Consider the following 19,584-nt stretch of genomic DNA (forward strand, 5'->3'; position numbering starts at 1 on the left):
AAGTGGTAAGAATGAAAGTGTTGACATTAGAAGATCAGGAGGGAGGCACTTAAATCTAGTGCTGAGCTGTCTGGTCCAGAAAAGCTCTCAGTGTATTCAAGTGACCAGATATAACACTAATTACAACGTTCTCCTGTATTTAAAACACATTCATGATCTTAGATAAACATCAGGTTTCTACAGAGAGGCGCTTATGGCTTCTCCCATTTAGGATGCAAAAATATTAGTAAAGTCAACCATGTGCTCATCCGCCTGCACACACACCATCATACTATTGTCTACTTCCTTTGAGTGCACCTTTAAAGATAATTGGCTCTATTTTGTCATCTGTTCAGTTGTCACAGTTGATTTATGGCTCAACTTACGCTCCTTACGGGTCACTACATACAGAAGAATGCTGTTTATCTCCAACACTAATGTACAGTATCATCCATAACGCCTGCAACAGACTCGGGTCAAATATAGGTCTTATACCTGGGTAGTACTGCTGGGGGTATCCTCCTCTATAACCAGGAGCCACACCTGTAAATAAAACACAGTCACTAGAATTCATAAATTAATTGGTGTAAGAATTTGTGTTTTCAGCAGGAAATGTCCACAGAAGGAAAACATATATAGCAACTTGACCTAATTTCTCAGTGTGGTAATCCTTTCTGCTGGAAGAAACTGAGCCGCTAAATGAAAGTTATTAAACCATCTGTGGCGACAATTCACACAGACGGACGTATCTCCGACCACTGGGAGAAGGATTAGGGTCGTGGCTTTTTATGACTGGCCTGTACAGTATCTGTGTGGAAGTGAGAGGAGGCCACACTGTTGGCTGCTGCCGTGTGATTACACTCATCCATCACTCGTGAGACCAACAGCTACACAGCAAGCAAAATTTGTTGTGGACTGCAGAAATAAAATCTAACCACATTAAAAACCATTTTCTTTATTAAAAACATGCAAAAAACAGATTTTATAAAGAAGCAAGCTGCGGTCCTCACCTTGCTGATATCCACCACCAAGATTGCCGTAGCCTGTTCAAAAAAAACCAATCATGAGTTTCTTGTATGTTTTTCTTTAATACATGTATATAAGTGTTTCTTTGTCATTTCACCCCTTCAAGTGGCATTTTTAGTGGCAGTGGTGCTGCTAAAACCACAGTAACAACCTCATCCAAATCTACCATGGCAGAGGTTTTCTATTTCAGGGCAGGCCTCTCCGGGGGTTTGTGCTATCTTCAAACAATCACGCTGCGATGTTCTACACAGCAACAGTAATCAGTCTCCAGCGGGAAATGATGTGTTGTCGACTCGCTCCATTTACAAACTCCTAACGGTACGGAAACACTGCAGGGATTGCTGCCGTTGGTGGAGCTGGTTTCTGCAAATGTTTGGCTGAATAACTGGATTTCATACTGCAGCGGTTGAACTAACTGCACTCAACATGCAGTTTTCTTTGTGACTTATCAAACAGACAAATTACGTAATGGGTATTCAAAAGATATTTTATTATTTATTATTTATTATTATTATTTATTATTATTAGATATTTATAACAAGCTGTTGTTGAAGTAAGTATTTTGGACGTGTCTCAGGTGTTTATACTCTTGGTGGCATCATAGTTGAGGAGTGAGATATCCGTGGTTTCCACCTGAGAGTTTGACTGCTGGATTTCTAACCTTGGTGTGAAGTGAGCAAAGAATGATGGGATTCTCTTTTGGAAGGATTTTGGTTCATTTGGGTGTGGTTTCTGTGTTATCAGTCTATAAGTGTTCCTAAAGATCTTAGTAAGGCTTGAAGACTGTGGGCAATCATGCCTAGAGCATATGATGCTCCTCACATAAAACACTGGATTGTAACTATCCAAACAAAGTATTAAAAACTTAGTGTGATTTGAAGGGGAAGCAGCTATTTTGTCATCATCTGTTTAAAAATGAATAAACATATATTGTACTGTAACTGGTTGACATTGAAGCGCTGAAAAAATTCTGCTGAACCTTAATTTGTAGCGAGTGACACCTTTAACGTAGCCACAAGTGTCAGTACTTCATGGTTAGGCTCATTTCAAAGGCTTCCATTGACCAGTAGTCCAGGAGCCTTTCGCCTTTTGAGCCGGTGGCATGGAAACAGCATTAGTGGCACTTTTACAACAGCGGGTTTGGAACAACATGAGAGGACTCAGCACATTTACAAAGAGTTTCCATGTGCGGTGACGCTGACAGGATTGTTACAATACCTGGTTTGGGTGCTTTAGCTCCAGCACCTCCCAGTCCAGTCGCAGAGGGATACGTTAACCCGCCTCCACCTGCCACAACAGGAGACAGACTGGTTTACATGTGGTAGCCTCTACTGTACATGAACATCTGTCCTGCTCAGGATTCAAGACCACATGAAGAGAGACTAGAAACTCTGCCTCCACCAAATCAGCAGTTGATTTCCGTCATCAAAGCAGCTTCTCATTCCTGATATGCTGTGCCTCATATAGACTTATCAGCACGTTGGCCAATTTCCTGCACAGGAAGTGCGGTGTGATGGCATCTCCTGACCAACTGTCACTTTGGGCAGGATGAAGTTGTTGTTTTATAAAGACGGGGGGAGCATTGCGTATTTACTGCTATGAGGCTGCTCTCCTTTCATACATACCCTGTCCATAACCATGATGATATGGATTGTATCCCCCTGAATCATGACGACAGAGAAAAGGGGTATTATTGACTCATCTCCTAGAGTTTGTTTTGGGGGCTGTCTCATCCAAGAAAAAAAACTATTTTTTTCCTCAAAAGAGGAAATAAGCTGCATTTATGCCCTTTTCCTGTAAATGAATGTCCTTATTCTGACCTTGATAACCTCCTGCTGCCAGCGGGATTCCTGCGCCACCTCCTGCTCCACCCACAACTAGCACAAAAAAGCGTAACACATAAACATATGAGTCTACATGTGCAAAAGGATCAACACTTCCACCAAAAAAACACAAGTATGTTTTGTTTAAAGCAAAAGAAAGGCATAAACATACCTGGAGGTTTCAGAGGCTTTGCTCCAGGCAGTGTGGCTGCTCCAGGTCCAATTCCAGGCCCAGTACCATAAGGCACTAAAGCACAAAAAGGATATGAGTAATACTTCATGCAGTTTAAGTCAGATCTACAAACAGAAAATACAAGAAACTTGCCTCCATAAGGTCCGCCGTAGGGACCTACTCCAGCACCTGTGAAGGAGACGTGTTAGAAGACTGGAGATGTGAAGACGAAACTGCAGGTTCCTCGTTAGGATGATTTATGTCTATGTAGATTTTTCCTTTCCAGGTATACTTCATTGTCAAAATTAAATATTTCATTTTTTTCTTTTGAAAGCATCTTAAGTTTAAACACATAATTCACCACAAATTGTACCTTTGTGTCTTTGTTTGTTGTATTATGTGGTCCCTCTGTAGCCATTAAGATTTGCCTTTACATTTATATGTTAGTTTTAGTTGAATAAACAACTTGAACTTGGTCTCATGTGTCATTATCACACAATCAAAATAGTGCAGAACGGCAAGAAACGGCCACAAACTGCTAACCTGCAGAAGCACAAGACTGATGACTGCTCAGTCTACTGGAGGTATAATTGGGTTGAGAAAGGCCTGATGCAGCTTTCCTTACACATAAACTGGTGGTTTAATCGATCGAGGTGGAGTCAATAACTGTCCAAGCAGAATGTGCACGTTAAGATAAATACTACTCGCAAGTAAAAGAGGGATCATAAAAAGTGTAATAATGAGATCGTTGACCAGGCCTGACAGAGTTAAGACGATGTGTGCCGCAATTATCCTGTGACGTGGCATTGCACATTTAACAGCAGTACTGAAACCTATTTATAAATAACAATACATTTACAGATTATATAAATCTAGATGTATGCATGTGATGTATATGGAAGTTTCAAGTTATATAAGGTCTGTGGCAATGAAATGAACTACAGGTCAATGTGGCGGAAATCTGAAGCAGTGTGTTGACGACAGTTAATAGAATCAGAGATCAAGATGTTATGTAGCAACATATTATACATTACATGATTCATAGTAACAAGACTTATCTCCTCTTTACCTGGCACCACTGGTTTAGGTCCTTTGACACCTGCGCCTGAAAACAGCAGTGATTAGTGTTGTTATGTAGAGGCTGTTGTATTTGTATTTGTATCCACCTTGTGGCCAGATGGACATAATGCACCCCCATTTAGTTTTAATTATAAAACATAACAGTGGATTCACTGATGCCTCACAGCGAGAGGGTCCCAGGTTCGAATCCATGGGCCGACTGGGCCTTTCTGTGTGGAGTTTGCATGTTCTCCCTGTGTCTGCGTGGGTTCTCTCCGAGTACTCCGGCTTCCTCCCACCGTCCAAAGACATGCTCATTAGATTAATTGGTGATTCTAAATTGGCCGTAGGTGTGAATGTGAGAGTGAATGGTTGTCTGTCTCTCTGTGTTAGCACTGGGATAGACTGGCGACCTGTCCAGGGTGTACCCCGCCTCTCGCCCGAAGGCAACTGGGATAGGCTCCAGCAGACCCCGCGACCCTTCACAGGAACAAGCGGTTACAGAAGATGAATGAATGAATGAATAGTGGATTCGGAAAACATGCAAACTTCACACTCAAAAGGCTCCTGCCGGTCGACTGGTTGGAACCCCGAAACTTCTTGCTGTGAGGCGACAGTGCTAACCACTTAACATGGAACATGGAGTTTTTAAATAATTAAGAATATAAATACGGGCCTACCTCCAGGCTGCTGGACTCCAGGTCCAACTAAACAAAAGGAAAGTATGATGCGTGAATAATTAAATATTCCAACAACCAAAGAAAACACAAAACAAATCAAGGAAGACTAATAAAATGGTTGTAAACTGTTGTAAAACAGCAAAGTTTGTTGAAAAAAAAAAATACTTTTAATGTATCACACCAGAAAGGAAATAGTAGTAGAAGTATTGACACCAAAGAACATCTCTGACAAGAGATAAACAATGAGCCTGTCCTACCAACATGTCAGGTGATCTGCTGGTCTTTCTGTTTCCTTATTTTTCCTTATATTGTGACAGTTTAAAGTGTTCAACAAAGGGAACATATTCTGTGCAATTGTGATGACCACAAATAAAAATAGAGACAGTTTACAGGTTGACCTGTCTGACCAACTAAAAACACATACAAAGATTATATCAGATTACATTGAGCATACAATATGTGACATAGAGAGCAATCTAAGTGAGAATAAATAAAAATTAGACTGTACAAATCCAACTAAATCTGGTTGATTAAAAGAATAAAAGGTTCTTACCACCAGAGGGAACCTGAACTCCTGCACCACCTGCAACAATTCAATACAAAACGTTTTGTCACATGTCTAATAATTTATGTCATGTCCAATTATTAATTATAAATATAAGACATTATTATTAAGTATATTTCAGTTTTAGAAAATTTCTACTCATTTACCAACACTTGTGCCAGCTGTGAAATAAAAAAGAACGTCACATTAAACACTCTATATTAGGTATACTTTTACTAAAAATAAGAGTTAACAATGTTATTAGTATTACTTACCACTCGGCTGAATAACACCACCGCCAACTGTCAAAAAGTTGGAAATAAAAGAGAAGTCAAAACAAGATGAGACATAGAAAACAATAAATTACTTAACTGGAACAACTTGCACTTAGTTTGAACTTACCGCCTGTTTTCACCCGACCACCACAGGAGTACGAGAGGCAAGACAGAATGAAAAATCAAAGTCAGTCAAACTGCTTTTAAATTATTTTTTCTGTATGGATTGGTTACATTAACTACAATAACGGCAAGAATGGGAATGAGAAACAGTAACTAAATACAAGACTTAAAATAAATGTTAACATAAAAATAAAATTGTGTCACGACTACTTGCATAAAAAACTGCAATCCACTGAAAGGAAGTGCTCTACAGCAGAATGTTTCACAGTTTTTTATACACACATGTAAATAAAAAGTGTTGATTATCGTTGTGTTAATTTAATGGCAAGTCTTTTAGGAAACTCAAACCGTGGAAATATCACAAAAACGCAAAAACTAAACTCAAAATAATGCAAAATTATGAGTGCAACCATTCATGTAGTCAAAACAAACCACAGCGTTCACAAGTTCACAAAGGCGACACGGAAGGATTAATCTATCTATACAGAATATTCGTGACAACAATACATCAAGCACAGCAAGCTGTTAGTAAAAAAGAAAGGCATGCACAAGACATGTACTGCTGAGAAAAAGACAAAAAGGGGACCTCAGCTGACATACTACTGGGGGAAGTAACAGGACCAGACAGGTCAAATCAACTTCTCTTTCAGCACTGAATGACATTCAAGGACTGTCTTACAGAAATCATTTGAGAGAGCACATAAGTCTGGTGGCAAAAACAGCCACTTTGGAACATGTGCAATGCTGAAAGACGTAATTGAATAATGCCTGTCTTTAGAGTCCAAAAATGAAAGCTAACACCACTTATTAAAATAAGGAATGCATGCCAAAGACAATGTTCTACAGTCTATCAAAACAGTATTTTGGCAAACACAATCACATTCACGAATACTGAGTGGACTGACACAAACTACATCAAAGCTGCAACCACAACTGCAAACATTAGATAAATGTCACATTATTTCACTTTATGGTCAAAGGCTTTATGCAAACAGTGAGTCTTACTGGAATCTGGGACCTCTGGGGTCTCTGCAATTGCAGTAATATGCGTGGGCTCTGCCAAAAAGACAACAGGTTCCACTTTCATCCATTTACATTAACCAGGCGCAGAGTGCGAGATACCGGGAAAGACAGATGCTATACAGTGGACCTTGACGCAGCTGTGAGGTTGTAAGCTAGAGGTGGTCAATAGCAGGTAGCACCGGCAATACAAACAACGTGTACGTTTTATGGCCAGCAAATAAGTCATGAAAATGCAGAGGGGATAAATCATTCACCCCAAGTTAGAGTGCTGCTGCCAAATATAAGTGGTGGGGCAGGTTAGCTGATTCTCTGTTATTGCTGAAGGCCTGCAAGGGGTGGCCTGAAGCATTCACTGAACTTCTAAGGGTTAAAAATACATTTGAAATGTCTATCAGTGTAAGATGATCAGAACCTGTTTGTTGTGCTGTACTGTAAGTTGTGGCAGTGAAATCTATCGTCCTGGATTCAGTCATGTGTGAATATGTGCAGTAAATGTTAGAGGAAATAAGTTTTGATCATTCACTGTACCTGGTCCAGATGTTCCAGCAAGACCTACATCCTTAGCTGTAAATGCAATAAAAGATAATTCACACACAAAAACGGCTTTAACGTCTTATAAAAACCAAAATATGTTAAAGTTTTACCTGGTTTTCCAGGGACACCTATTCCACCTACAAATGAACCATTTGGTAGACCACCTGGAACTGGAGTAGCCCCTGGCACACCAAGTCCAGTGACGCCTAGTAGAAAGAGCACATGATCAGATAAATAATGAAAAAAACTACTACTTACTTTGTTGAGCCTTTGGTTAGGGTCCTGGTGAGAGGGCTACATTTCCTATCAGAATAATAAACTTGTATTCTCTGTTTATCTGTTAGTGTGTCCTAACTGTGTTATTCATTATACCGTATTTGGCAGCTTTTGCTGCAGCAGAATATTGTCCACCCCCTGGTACTGCTCCTGTTCCTAACCCTGGTCCAACTCCTAAATGAGGAAAAAGCAGACGGTTGCATCATTCAGTTGCAGAATATAACAATGTACTGGATTAATTAAAAACTGAAAATACATTTGTAACGAAAAATTGCTCAATTTGAATCAGTTTATTCACAAGGAAATGGTTCTGATTGCATGGAGTATATTTGTATTTGTGTGCTCCTTTTACCTACCATATTTAGCAGCTTTTGCTGCAGCAGAATACTGTCCACCTCCAGGTACTCCTCCTACTCCCCCTACTCCTCCTAATCCTCCTGTTCCCAACCCCGCTCCAGCACCTCCTGCAACACCTAAATCAGGAAATCAGAGCTGGCTGAATCTCTAATTTGCAATTTGCAGTGTTTGCGTGTTTCAAGCTCATTTTACCTACCGTACTTAGCAGCTTTTGCTGCAGCAGAGTATTGGCCAGCTCCTGGTACCTGTCCTGGTACTAACCCTGTTCCTACCCCAACTCCTCCAGAAACTCCTATTTAAGTGAAATAGAGCATATCTCTTCATTAGTTTACTGTTAATAACATCAATTAAATAGTACACACACATATTTGAAAATGTTCTGTTGCTGTCTTGAACGTGTATTCCTCCTACTTCTGTCCACCCAGTTCTAACCCTACACTGGTCCTTCGTTCTACTGAAACATTATTATCATCTCATAAAATCGAAAGTTCAGAAAGCATATTTTATATTATTGTTCAAATGGGTCAAGGAACAGTACCATATTTTGGGGGCTTGACTCCAGCTCCATAACCTGTGAGGAAAAACATATGTTTGTCTCAGAGCACTTATTAGAGGAATAAAAACAACAGAAACAAAACAAATATGGGTGTTAAACAAAATCCTTTTATTGTCTAAACTGAAATATCAGTTCTACAACTTACCACCATAACCAGGTTGTACCTGTCCTGGTCCAGCGGGGACTCCCCCTCCTCCTAGACCTGCTCCTGGGACTCCTGGCAATAGACACTTTTTTTGTCAAGTCCTTATCATTTTAGCAAACCAAGAAAAATATATTTATTCAATGAGCCTTTTACCAAAGCATGCGCCTTTAATATTGGATTTATATAAATGTATGTTGAAGTACAGTTTACACACGATACAGACATAGTATAATGTCTGTGTCGTGTGTAAACTGTACTTTAAGATTGATGACATGAACCTAATATACATATAAGAGAAATAAGTCAGGCTACACCTTGTGACATGGCAATCACTTAATTGTGTCAAATGGTAAATATGACAGTCTCACCATATTTAGGAGGTTTGGCACCAGCCGCCAAAGCTGCACCAAAAAAGAATAAAGAAATTAGGGGATTTTAGCAAAAAAAACAAAACAGTAATTATCTCTTTCATAGTGTATGTAGACCAAAGATCTGTGGGGATTCTTACATCCATATCCTGGTACATACTGGGTCCCAGGAACTCCTCCTCCACCTGGAACTACCGCTGGACCACCTGGACCACCTGGAATGCAAAAAAGTATGAATGAATAACGCACACTCAATTACACACTGTTTGAATTGAATGCATTATGGTAAGCATATGTTTTTCCCTCATTTTTCCTTCCAGATAATTTCAGTTACCATATTTAGCAGCTTTGGCAGCAGCAGAATATCCTCCACCACCTCCTAGACCTCCATATCCTCCTGCTCCCACTTGTCCCCCTGTTCCACCTACTCCTGTGGAGCACAAGTTTATGTCATAATTATTTTCCAGTTATTTTCTGGTAATACCATCTAAACGAATCATGAAGCAATCAAATGTCCCATTGGTTGAAAATAGATAATAGATAAAGGAATAAATAATTTTTAAAAATACTTATTTACCGTATTTAGCAGCTTTGGCAGCAGCAGAATATCCTCCATATCCTCCTGTTCCCAATTGTCCTGTTCCCAATTGTCCTGTTCCCACTTGTCCTCCTGTTCCAACTTGTCCTCCTACTCCTGTAAAAAAAACTAATTTGTTTCATTTTCATGTAAAGCCAGCTTGCTCACTGATTGACAAAATAAAATAAAGAAACACACAATTAACAAAAAAATACCGTACCGTATTTAGCAGCCTTGGCAGCAGCAGAATATCCACCTGTTCCTACTTGTCCTGCTCCTAGCTGTCCTGTTCCAAGTTGTCCTCCAGTTCCTACTTGTCCTCCTGTTCCGAGTTGTCCTCCTGCTCCTGTGGAAAACAAGTTTGTTTAATGTTCATGTAAAGCCAGCTACATGATAGTCCTGATTTCCCATTGACTGGCAAAAAAAAAAAAGAAGAAATAAATACACAATTAACAAAATTAATACTATACCGTATTTAGCAGCTTTGGCTGTTCCTACTTGTCCTCCTGTTCCTAGGTGCCCTGTTCCTACTTGCCCTCCTGTTCCTAGGTGCCCTGTTCCTACTTGTCCCCCTGTTCCTAGATGTCCTCCGGCTCCTGTGGAAAACAAGTTTGTTAGGTTTTTATGTAAAGCCAGCAACATGGTAGCAATCAGATTTGATTGGCAAAAAATAAAAAAAAATGCACAATTCACAAAATGACCATACCGTACTTAGCAGCTTTGGCAGCAGCAGAATATCCTCCGTATCCTCCTGTTCCTAAATGTCCTCCTGTTCCCACTTGTCCTCCTGTTCCTAATTGTCCTCCTGTTCCTAATTGTCCTCCTACTCCTGTGTAAAAAACAAGTTTATCTCACAAACCCCAGTTCCAATGAAGTAGGGACATTGTGTAAAATGTGAATAAAAACAGAATACAGTAATTTGCAAATCTTTTAGATATTTAATGGTCAAATTGATAAAGTTTATTGTATTCTTGAAAATATTCACTCATTTTGAGTTTGATGCCTGCAACACGTTCCAAAGAAGCTGGGGCAACAACAGACTGTGAAAGATGACAAATGCTCGAAAAACAGCTGTTTGGAACAGTTGTGAGTGCCATAATTGGTATAAAAGGAGCATCCCCGAAAGGCTCAGTTGTTCACAAGCAAGGATGGGGTGAGGTTCACCACTACATGAGCAAATAGCCCAACAGTTTGTCAATGTACAATTGACCATTGCAAGGAATGTAGGGAATCATCATCTACAGTTCATAATACCATTGTATCTGGAATAATCTCATGCGTACAAGCGGCAAGGGCAAAAACCAACATTAAATGCCCGTGACCTTCGATGCCTCAGGCGCCACTGCATTAAAAAACGACATCATTCTGTAAAGGATATTAGCAGGTGGGCTCAGGAACACTTTTGAAAACCACTGTCAGTTAACTACATCTACATCTACAAATGCAAGTTTAAAACTCTACCACTACCATGGAAAAGCGAGAGCCACAAATTAACAACACCAGGAACGCGGCTGGCTTCTCCGGGCCCGAGCTCCTCTGAGATGGACTGACGCAAAGTGGAAAAGTGTGCTGTGGTCTGATGAGTCACATTTAAAACTGCTTTTGCAAATCATGGACACTGTGTCCTCCTGGCTAAAGAGGAAAAGGACCATCCAGATTGGTATCTGCACAAAGTTCAAAAGCCAGCAACTGTGATGGTATGGGGATGTGTTAGTGCCCATGGCAGGTAACTTGCACATCTGTGAAGACACCAATAATGCTGGAAGGTACATACAGGCTTTGGAGCAACATATGCTGTCATCCAAGCAACGTCTTTTTCAGGAACCTCTTATTTCAGCAAGACAAAGCCCGGACACATTCTTGTTACAACAGTGTGGCTTCGTAGTAAAAGAGTGCGGGTACTAGACTGGCCTGCCTGCAGTCCTAGACCTGTCTCCAACTGAAAATTTGTGGCACATTATGAAGCACAAAATACGACAATTGAGACCCCGGACTGTTGAGCAACTAAAGACGTACATCAAGTTACAATTAGTGTCCTCAGTTCCTAAACACTTAGTGAGAGTTGTTAAAAGGAAAGGTTATATGACACAGATCGTGCCCCAGCTTCTTTGGAAGGTGCTGAAGGCATCAAAAGCAAAATGAGTGAATATTTGAAGAAAAAAAACAGTATTGTTTATCAGTTTGGACATTAAATAGTTTGTCTTTGTAGTGTATTCACTCAAATATACTGTAGGCTGAAAAAGATTTCAGTTTTTTAAGTTTTTATTTATGTTTTACACAACGCCCCAACTCCATTGGGGTTTGTTCTTTCTGGTAAATTATTGATATTATATCAAAGTTTCTATTAGTTGACCACAAAAAAATAATGAATAAATAAAAAATGACCATACCATATTTTGCAGCTTTGGCAGCAGCAGAATATCCTCCATATCCTCCGTATCCTCCTGTTCCTAAATGTCCCCCTGTTCCCACTTGTCCCCCTGTTCCAACTTGTCCCCCTGTTCCCACTTGTCCTCCTGTTCCCACTTGTCCTCCTGTTCCTAAACATTGTGAGACATTGTAAGACATTTGTACTCCTGACAACCAGTAGATTAAACAGGTCTAATTGGTCAGAAAATTTTTGATTTCAAATATTTTACCACGATGCATAAAAACACAAAAGTTCTCACCGTATTTAGCAGCCTTGGATGCAGCTCCATATCCTGCTGCTAGAATATTTACAGACAAGGAATCATAAATTCAGTCTCTGGTTGAATGTGACATATTTGTGTGATAGTACTAATTCACAGACAGAAGAAAACTGATTATGCACAGATGGGCCTAAAATGATTTTATTTCCCACTATGAAACAATTAAATCTGCTCTGCACTGATTCCTTCGGTCACAGGATGCATGGCTAAAGAGAAAATGGTGTTATATTTTAGATACTATACCTCCTGGCACCTGCCCTGGATACTGTACACCAGTGCCACCAGCACCTGGATTAGGGAGCACAGATATCAGTCACATACAGATTATATTCTTATTATATTCCTTCCTGACGTTACACAATTTGCTTCCTGGTTTTTCTCAGTAGGAAAGCCTTGTCTTCAGTGAGTGTGGTGATCTACCGTATTTGGCAACTTTAGACTGAGCAAGTGAGGTGGACAGGATCACAGGATTCACGGCTAAAGAGAAAATGGTGTTATATTTTAGATACTATACCTCCTGGCACCTGCCCTGGATACTGTACACCAGTGCCACCAGCACCTGGATCAGGGAGCACAGATATCAGTCACATGCAGATTATATTCTTATTATGTTCCTTCCTGACGTTACACATTTTGCTTCCTGCTTTTTCTCAATAGGAAAGCCTTGTCTTCAGTGAGTGTGGTGATCTACCGTATTTGGCAGCTTTAGACTGAGCAAGTGAGATGCCCCCAGGTCCTACTCCTGCAGAAAGAAAAAAAGAGCACGCTTTTGATCTTTTCTACCTCCACAACTAACCGCATAACATTTGTAAAAACACACACCTGTTCCAACAGGATATCCAGGCCTTGATCCAGGGACGCCTTTTACTGGAAGTCCGGCTCCAACATTACCAAAGACCCCATAACCTGAAGCATACATCATAAAGTGACACATCATTAGCCGATGGATTGCTACTGTGGCCAAATCTCTGTAAAATGTAAAAAAGAAAGTGTTTGTACCAAAGGGAGGTTTGCCACCTCCAGGTTTTGCTCCGTAGCTCCCTGAAAAGAAAAAAAAAGAGAGATGATGAGGGACAAGGCTTCTATGTGTGCACAGGATCGCATGCAACAAAGTACCAAAACAACATTATCAGTCAATGCTCATACTTTTAAATTTACAGTAATAAAATGTTTGAATGCATTTAAACTTACTTGGTTGTCCTTTAAAATGCATTAAACAACTGGTTACAGCTACTTACCCAATGAAAAGGTTAGTTAGTCTTTTTTTAGTTAGTCTACAGTAGTGACCTGAATTTATTAATTGTAGTTATTCTCCTCACAGTCGCCTTTTGCCACAGCATAAATCATTGCTTCAACTTGTGTCTGCAGCGCTGTGTTGCTAAACCTGTGCAGCCTGTACCTTATAGTTTGCATGTTTATAAAGGGTATAAAAGGCTCAGTTGTTCACAAGCAAGGATGGGGTGAGGTTCACCACTTTGTGAACAACTGCACGAGCAAATACAGTATACTGGTTACAGTATACCAGGTTCCTCAGCTTGTTTTAGTTTAGCTGATGTTGGTGGCCAAATGTCTGGCCAAGCTCTGTTTCCATTTCTGCTATCGTTATCTCCTCTTGAGCATCAAATTAACACAAAAAGCTAAACTATATCTACGACAGCACATTTACATCAGAACTGCCTTTTATTGAGTATACAATATGGCTGTAATTTTGTGAGGGTGATGATGAAGAAATGGAATAAAGCTGGAAACATAAGTCGTAATTAAAAATTTGTGGTTTGGGGGTAGGTTGGCAAGCCTACTCTACTGCAGCACAGTTTAGTAGCAGTGTTTGGGTTTTAGTTTTAATTTGGAGAAATGCAGGAAATTGAGGCAATATTCTTCTTTAGGGACCATCAGAAAGTTGGCAATGACAAAATGAACAGCAACTTTCCGTAGCCCCAAAGACAGACTTCTCTCTTTAGAATGATAAACGCACCATAGAAAACCTTTGGGTGGTACCCACAGACGTGCCCATGGGTTATCAGATCATAAGGCGAGTAAAACTGTCTGTACACTGCAGAAACAAGATCTGTAACACTGACAATGTGTAAATAGTCACAATGAACATATCATATCTCATGAACAGAAGACTATAACCTCTGACTAACACAGGTCAAGTGTAGATTCAAATCACACCTGGAGCTTTGGGTGATTTGAGGGGATATCCATGGAACACTCCCGGCTGCATTTGTCCACCATATCCACGGCCTGCCGTGACAGGGAAAATATATGCGAATTCTGATCAGCTAATAATAACAACAGTAAAAAACAAATTAAATTGAAGGATAAAGTTACCGTGGCCTTGACCCCCAGGTACTCCTCCTCCTCCTCCGACTACATTAGATGAATCACATATCCCAGTCACATGTAAATATTACACAGAGTTGCAGCACTGATACCGAAAAGGGGCCTCATCCATACCATCGTGTTTCCATACATTGCTTCACACAGATGGCAACATTTTTAGATTGACTATGAAAACCAGCAGCTTTTTTCATATTTATTTATTTCCCTTTGTAATCTTGCCTATAGAAGGACTTTATGTTTTGTGTAGTATGTTTTATGTATTTCTAATGCAATTCAAAGGCAAAATCAGCCAGCACCCATGAATACAGAAGCAAACCTTACTTGATTTAGGATTCAGGTCAGTCCCAGTGGGCACCCCAGGCAGAACTCCACGTCCACCAAACCCTAAAGGAGCAATAAGCAACCAGAAAACAACTACATGAAATGCTAATACAATATGTATTTGTAAAAGAACTGCGACATTATGAAACTCTGACAAACGGTGGCAGAGATTAATCTATGAAAGAGACAAACCATTTCCTGGTACCACTCCACCTTGGTAAAGTCCAGGCACACCCACACCTGCCACAACCAATGAGAAGACAATACTGTACTTTTGCATCCACAGTGAAAGACGTGCGTAATCAAATTTTTTTTTTATGAGGCATGTGTGACAACATTGACCTGGAAAATTTAAAGAACTGGCAATGAGAAAAACCTGTCACAATGAAGCCAGACAGGATGCAGAACAGAAAATTGGCTACTTGTCGGCTTATTCATGGGGTATAATTTTTCTGTGGTTGATGCAACTGTTTACTGTATCTGGAGAGGCGTTGCTGTGTTTGGCCTCAGCTCAACAAAGAAAAGAGTCATATAGTAACTATGTTGATACTTCACCTGAATCTTATTTTATTTCAGCTGTCAAAGGAATGGGCAGCAATCGCATATCATTTTAATGGAGCAGTATTTTATGGCATCTCAGCTATAATAAAGAACATTAGTTCACATGTGTTTTATAAATTAGTTTGTTATTTATTTTATATATTATCACTAAAAACAGTTGGATGTTTAAAAGTAGCACAAAAAGTACTCTGGACTTTGGAAGGAAAACATATGACCATATGTAACATGAATACATCTTCACACATATTGTACAGGTCTTCCTTATGTGTAGTTTATGTTTTCTGAGTTGTTCCTAAGCAGTTTTTGTCCTGCTGGAGATGGCTGCTGTGTCATTTCTATGAGGTCTGGGTGCCTGCAACAAAATTTAGGTGGGTGATACTTGTCTTGGTAACATAAAAAGAAGGTTAGCACAACAGTTGAAACAGATTTTTTCACAAAGAGAAGGCAAATCTCAAAAACTGCAAACCCACACTTAAAAATGATTCCTTTGCAAACCATTTCTTTACCAATTTATTTTGCAAGTAATTAGTAATATAGATTTTTTTTTCATATGTTCCTAGCCATGTGCATTGGAATATGTATTTTATGTGGCTCTGCTGCTTAGAGACCTGCATCCTGTCTGTCTTCAGCCGCATGAGTTTATTGTTTATTATGCGTCTACAAAACCTGGCACTTTGGCAGCTTTCTTTCCTGCGCCACCACCAGTCCCTCCTGGAAGGCCTGTCTGAGGAATAACGGGTGCTGGAAGAAAAAAAATAATAATATAAATGGTTACACTTAGCTCACCAAAGAGAGCATGACACATACACAGCGTGCTAAGCAGCCACTTCTTGTAAAGTGCAGATTTCAAAGCAATTTCTCCCTCAAGAGGATTTTGCAACACTGTTAACAGATCTCTTTTATTTTTTTTTTTATTTTAATACATGAGGAAAGTACAATTTGGATTTGGAGCCCACAATGCCCCTTTATAAATAAATCCCTGTGTGACTAAAAGAGTCAGTTTGGGTTTTAAATGTACTTGTTAATTAAAAAATGCGCAAATGAAAACTTTTAAAACTTGGTAAATAGTGTAGCTCTATGTGTTGTGTGTGTCTTGCGTCCAGCAGACAGTGCAGGTCCAGTTCCAGTACCTCCAGGTCCTCCCCCATTCCCTGTTGGTATACAGAGTGTTCAGACAGAGAAATTATAATTAAACAGTTCCAGATTTATTTGAGGTTAAAGTCCAATTTTCTTTTAAAAGTAATTTAAAAAGGAATTGGACGTAAAACACACTTTATGGTAATGACAGCAATGTAAAACAATCATAAGCAGCCATGGATAACTGTAGAGTTGTACAACCAATGACCACTAGAGGGCCCTGAGACACTGACAAGGAGTAATGAGCTGCATTATGGCTTGTGCCAGATGAGCTAACTGGTCACTGGTTTTCTGAGACCAGTCTGTCATCACCCCGTGACCAAAGGCAACATGGCTGATTTTTACTATAATCAGAAGAGGCAGCCAGCATGCATGGCATTTTCGTTGCCTCATCAAATGCTTCATTTCTTTGGCTATCCCCTCGCGCAGGAAATGAGCTGTCAGCTTCGTTTATAAAGGAGCTTGGCAGCAGGATAAAACAGATTCATTTATCTGTTTAAACATTGTTTTTTTTTTTTCGTTTTAATCTTAAATTCTCCATAGTTTGCCGAACAGACATTGCGCACTGCCTGTAAGTATGTGGTCTGCAAGATTTGCTGAGGACAAGTTTGGCAAGGGCATGTTTTGTTTTATCTCTGCTGTTTCAGAGGAAGTCATTGTTATTTTGAGTGTCACGAAAACAGACCAGACTGATTCCCGAGACTTAAGTTTTGTCATTGCCAACCAATACTAAAGACTGGGCTCATTGCCACAGTACAGTCTTGGCCATAGCCGAGTCCTCCAGAGTTCATGCTTAATCAGCCCGCCTAATTCAAATCAATTCACGTGCATGTACACATCACAGACTTACACTCAGCCCAGTCTCTGCTGAGGTTCAGCCTGTCTAAGGTTTGCAGTTATATGATGAAAATGTACATTTGTTTGCCAAACAGTGTTTTCATACTGAGTTAGCATTAATGTGAAACATTCAGTTTGTCTTTTTCATAACATGCAAGCATGGAGATTTGTTCAACATGGCTTCAGTCAGTATTCAGAACAGTCTGATGTCTGTACGGTAGTCTGTTGGGGGGGGATTTAACTTACCTCCATGTGGTAGCAGAGGACCTCCTGCACCTGTGAGTAGGACAACCAGAATAAGAGCTGTTTGTCAATATAAGGGATTTCAAACACCTGTCAGGGTTTACATCAGGAGGCTTCTTTTAATGTCGCTGCACCGTTTAGTAGCAAAACCACAACTGAACCAAGTCTGAAATAAGCTGAATATTAGTCCAGTCTTAGTGTCTAAAGCAGTAGAATTACAGTTAACATGGATGATATCAGCACTAATCATTCATGCTTCGTATACGCAGCATGTGAACTAACTACTCAAAAGCTTAGAGATGGTGTTTTCTGTTCTAAAACAAACTTCTAGATGGCGCAGAAGAGCTGGTCCACCTCTGCAGGGATCTTTTACTACAGTTCTGGAAGTTACTTTAGTCCTTGAACTTGAAGACCTTGAATTCCAAGACTGAGAGTGGAAAGACACGTAATATCACTGCAGCACTCAAAACGACTCAAAAAGAAAGTAAGTAACACAAAATCAGTGTCTGGTTTCAACAACCGATTTTCAATCATCCTGTTTGATGACTCTAGGTTCCACTGCACTCAGCCCTCTGCTCTGACAAGGTTTTTGAAAGCACGCTTGTTTAGAATCAAGGACAAAAACTGATACCATCACTCTCTTATAAGAAACTGATGTTATATTTCTAGCCAGACATGCTTGGCTGTTTGCTGTACCTCTTTTGGCAGCCTTCTGTCCAGCTCCTGGAAAAAAGCCCCCAGTGCCTCCACCATATCCCCCATAGCCACCTACATGACAGAAAAGGTAGAAGAAGGGGAGTGAGTGTGCTGACCGTCGGCACCTGTTTTAGTAAGCTACAATACTCACCTGCTCCACCTCCGAGACCTCCGCCTCCTAGATTGCCATAACCTGGAAAGTACAGAAATTGACAAGCAGGCAGAGGAGAAAATGAGTGAAGAGGACTGGACTCCAAACTGTAGATGGGGGTGAGGGAAGTGAAAGAAAATAAGTTCTTCACTGTGGCCATAATGGGTTACTTGTGGTTTATTCTGCTGTAATTATCCTTCAAGAAAAATAAGCCATTGCTCAATCTTTTCAGCAAAACATTTTCCAGGACCACCGAGTACATCATGTTGTACATTAAAAAATAAATTACATAGCATAAGACACAATATCATGTGTGCTTAATTACATTTGATTGAAAACACTTGTACACATGTAAGTTTCTAGAGCCAAATGACTGATCTTTGGACACAGGGGACAAAATTGACCCCCACTGACAGAGAAACATGATATAAATAACATGCTCAACGGTTCTCTTGCTGGTTATGCTTTATTCTTAACACTGGAGGGAGCAGTCTGTTCTTTTTGGGACAAATAAACGTAATCTACAATGTGGCAAAAGTGTTTGGCTTGATTCACGGCAAGAACAAAAAGTGTCAGAAAAGTATCGGGAAATTGAAAAAGTGTGGACAGAGGGAATGGCCATGAAATAAAATACACACCATCTGCTTGTCAATTGAAATAGAATGGATTGGAAGATTTGTAAAAGAAGTATGAAAAATGTTCAGGATAACTTGAGAAAATACACCAAATTCTCTCCCATTTCAGTAATAAATCTTAAAAATGTTAAAAGTGCCATTAGAAAACAACAAAACGGACTTTCAAACTTTAGGAGCAACACGTCAAAAATTGTCAAAATCGAAACTAATGTGACATTTCAAAACACGAAACATGATATAAGTTCAGTGAAACACTCTATATTATCTTCAGATAATATCAAGGTGATAAATCTTTTCTTTTCTAAGGCTAACACATGGGAATGAATGTTACAGAGTACGTTAGGAACATTGCTGTGAGCAGAACGAGCTCTCCAATCAAAGACAAACAGGTTGGAGTAATGTCTGTTTTTGAAACCAGAAGAAATTTGAATGCTGCCAGCAAGCTAGTCC

The 19,584-nt window shown here is 39.9% G+C and overlaps 1 protein-coding gene across 1 annotated transcript in view; it reads right to left on the reverse strand.

Moving 5' to 3' along the window:
- The window catches only part of elna (elastin a), a 46,944-nt gene that overhangs the window by 4,318 nt on the left and 23,042 nt on the right, over nt 1-19,584 (reverse strand). Inside the window, exons 6-49 of the mRNA XM_084558174.1 lie at nt 18,500-18,541; nt 18,349-18,420; nt 17,656-17,685; nt 16,566-16,586; nt 16,102-16,176; nt 15,067-15,114; nt 14,875-14,937; nt 14,542-14,580; nt 14,383-14,454; nt 13,207-13,248; nt 13,030-13,113; nt 12,899-12,949; nt 12,722-12,766; nt 12,451-12,495; nt 12,187-12,225; nt 11,908-12,057; nt 10,224-10,346; nt 9,988-10,113; nt 9,738-9,863; nt 9,518-9,634; nt 9,275-9,370; nt 9,081-9,155; nt 8,941-8,973; nt 8,573-8,644; nt 8,410-8,442; nt 8,068-8,163; nt 7,871-7,987; nt 7,611-7,688; nt 7,349-7,444; nt 7,233-7,268; nt 6,687-6,737; nt 5,686-5,739; nt 5,559-5,585; nt 5,451-5,465; nt 5,293-5,322; nt 4,740-4,766; nt 4,070-4,105; nt 3,154-3,189; nt 3,001-3,075; nt 2,826-2,882; nt 2,631-2,666; nt 2,224-2,292; nt 990-1,022; nt 475-522 (exon numbers count right to left, since the gene is read on the reverse strand). Coding sequence (XP_084414300.1) covers nt 475-522; nt 990-1,022; nt 2,224-2,292; nt 2,631-2,666; nt 2,826-2,882; nt 3,001-3,075; nt 3,154-3,189; nt 4,070-4,105; nt 4,740-4,766; nt 5,293-5,322; nt 5,451-5,465; nt 5,559-5,585; nt 5,686-5,739; nt 6,687-6,737; nt 7,233-7,268; nt 7,349-7,444; nt 7,611-7,688; nt 7,871-7,987; nt 8,068-8,163; nt 8,410-8,442; nt 8,573-8,644; nt 8,941-8,973; nt 9,081-9,155; nt 9,275-9,370; nt 9,518-9,634; nt 9,738-9,863; nt 9,988-10,113; nt 10,224-10,346; nt 11,908-12,057; nt 12,187-12,225; nt 12,451-12,495; nt 12,722-12,766; nt 12,899-12,949; nt 13,030-13,113; nt 13,207-13,248; nt 14,383-14,454; nt 14,542-14,580; nt 14,875-14,937; nt 15,067-15,114; nt 16,102-16,176; nt 16,566-16,586; nt 17,656-17,685; nt 18,349-18,420; nt 18,500-18,541 — 2,736 coding nt within the window. The remainder of the gene's footprint in view (nt 1-474; nt 523-989; nt 1,023-2,223; nt 2,293-2,630; nt 2,667-2,825; nt 2,883-3,000; nt 3,076-3,153; nt 3,190-4,069; nt 4,106-4,739; nt 4,767-5,292; nt 5,323-5,450; nt 5,466-5,558; nt 5,586-5,685; nt 5,740-6,686; nt 6,738-7,232; nt 7,269-7,348; nt 7,445-7,610; nt 7,689-7,870; nt 7,988-8,067; nt 8,164-8,409; nt 8,443-8,572; nt 8,645-8,940; nt 8,974-9,080; nt 9,156-9,274; nt 9,371-9,517; nt 9,635-9,737; nt 9,864-9,987; nt 10,114-10,223; nt 10,347-11,907; nt 12,058-12,186; nt 12,226-12,450; nt 12,496-12,721; nt 12,767-12,898; nt 12,950-13,029; nt 13,114-13,206; nt 13,249-14,382; nt 14,455-14,541; nt 14,581-14,874; nt 14,938-15,066; nt 15,115-16,101; nt 16,177-16,565; nt 16,587-17,655; nt 17,686-18,348; nt 18,421-18,499; nt 18,542-19,584) is intronic.

Source organism: Chelon labrosus, assembly GCF_963514085.1.
Source record: "Chelon labrosus genome assembly, chromosome: 13".
Taxonomy (NCBI): Eukaryota; Metazoa; Chordata; class Actinopteri; order Mugiliformes; family Mugilidae; genus Chelon; species Chelon labrosus.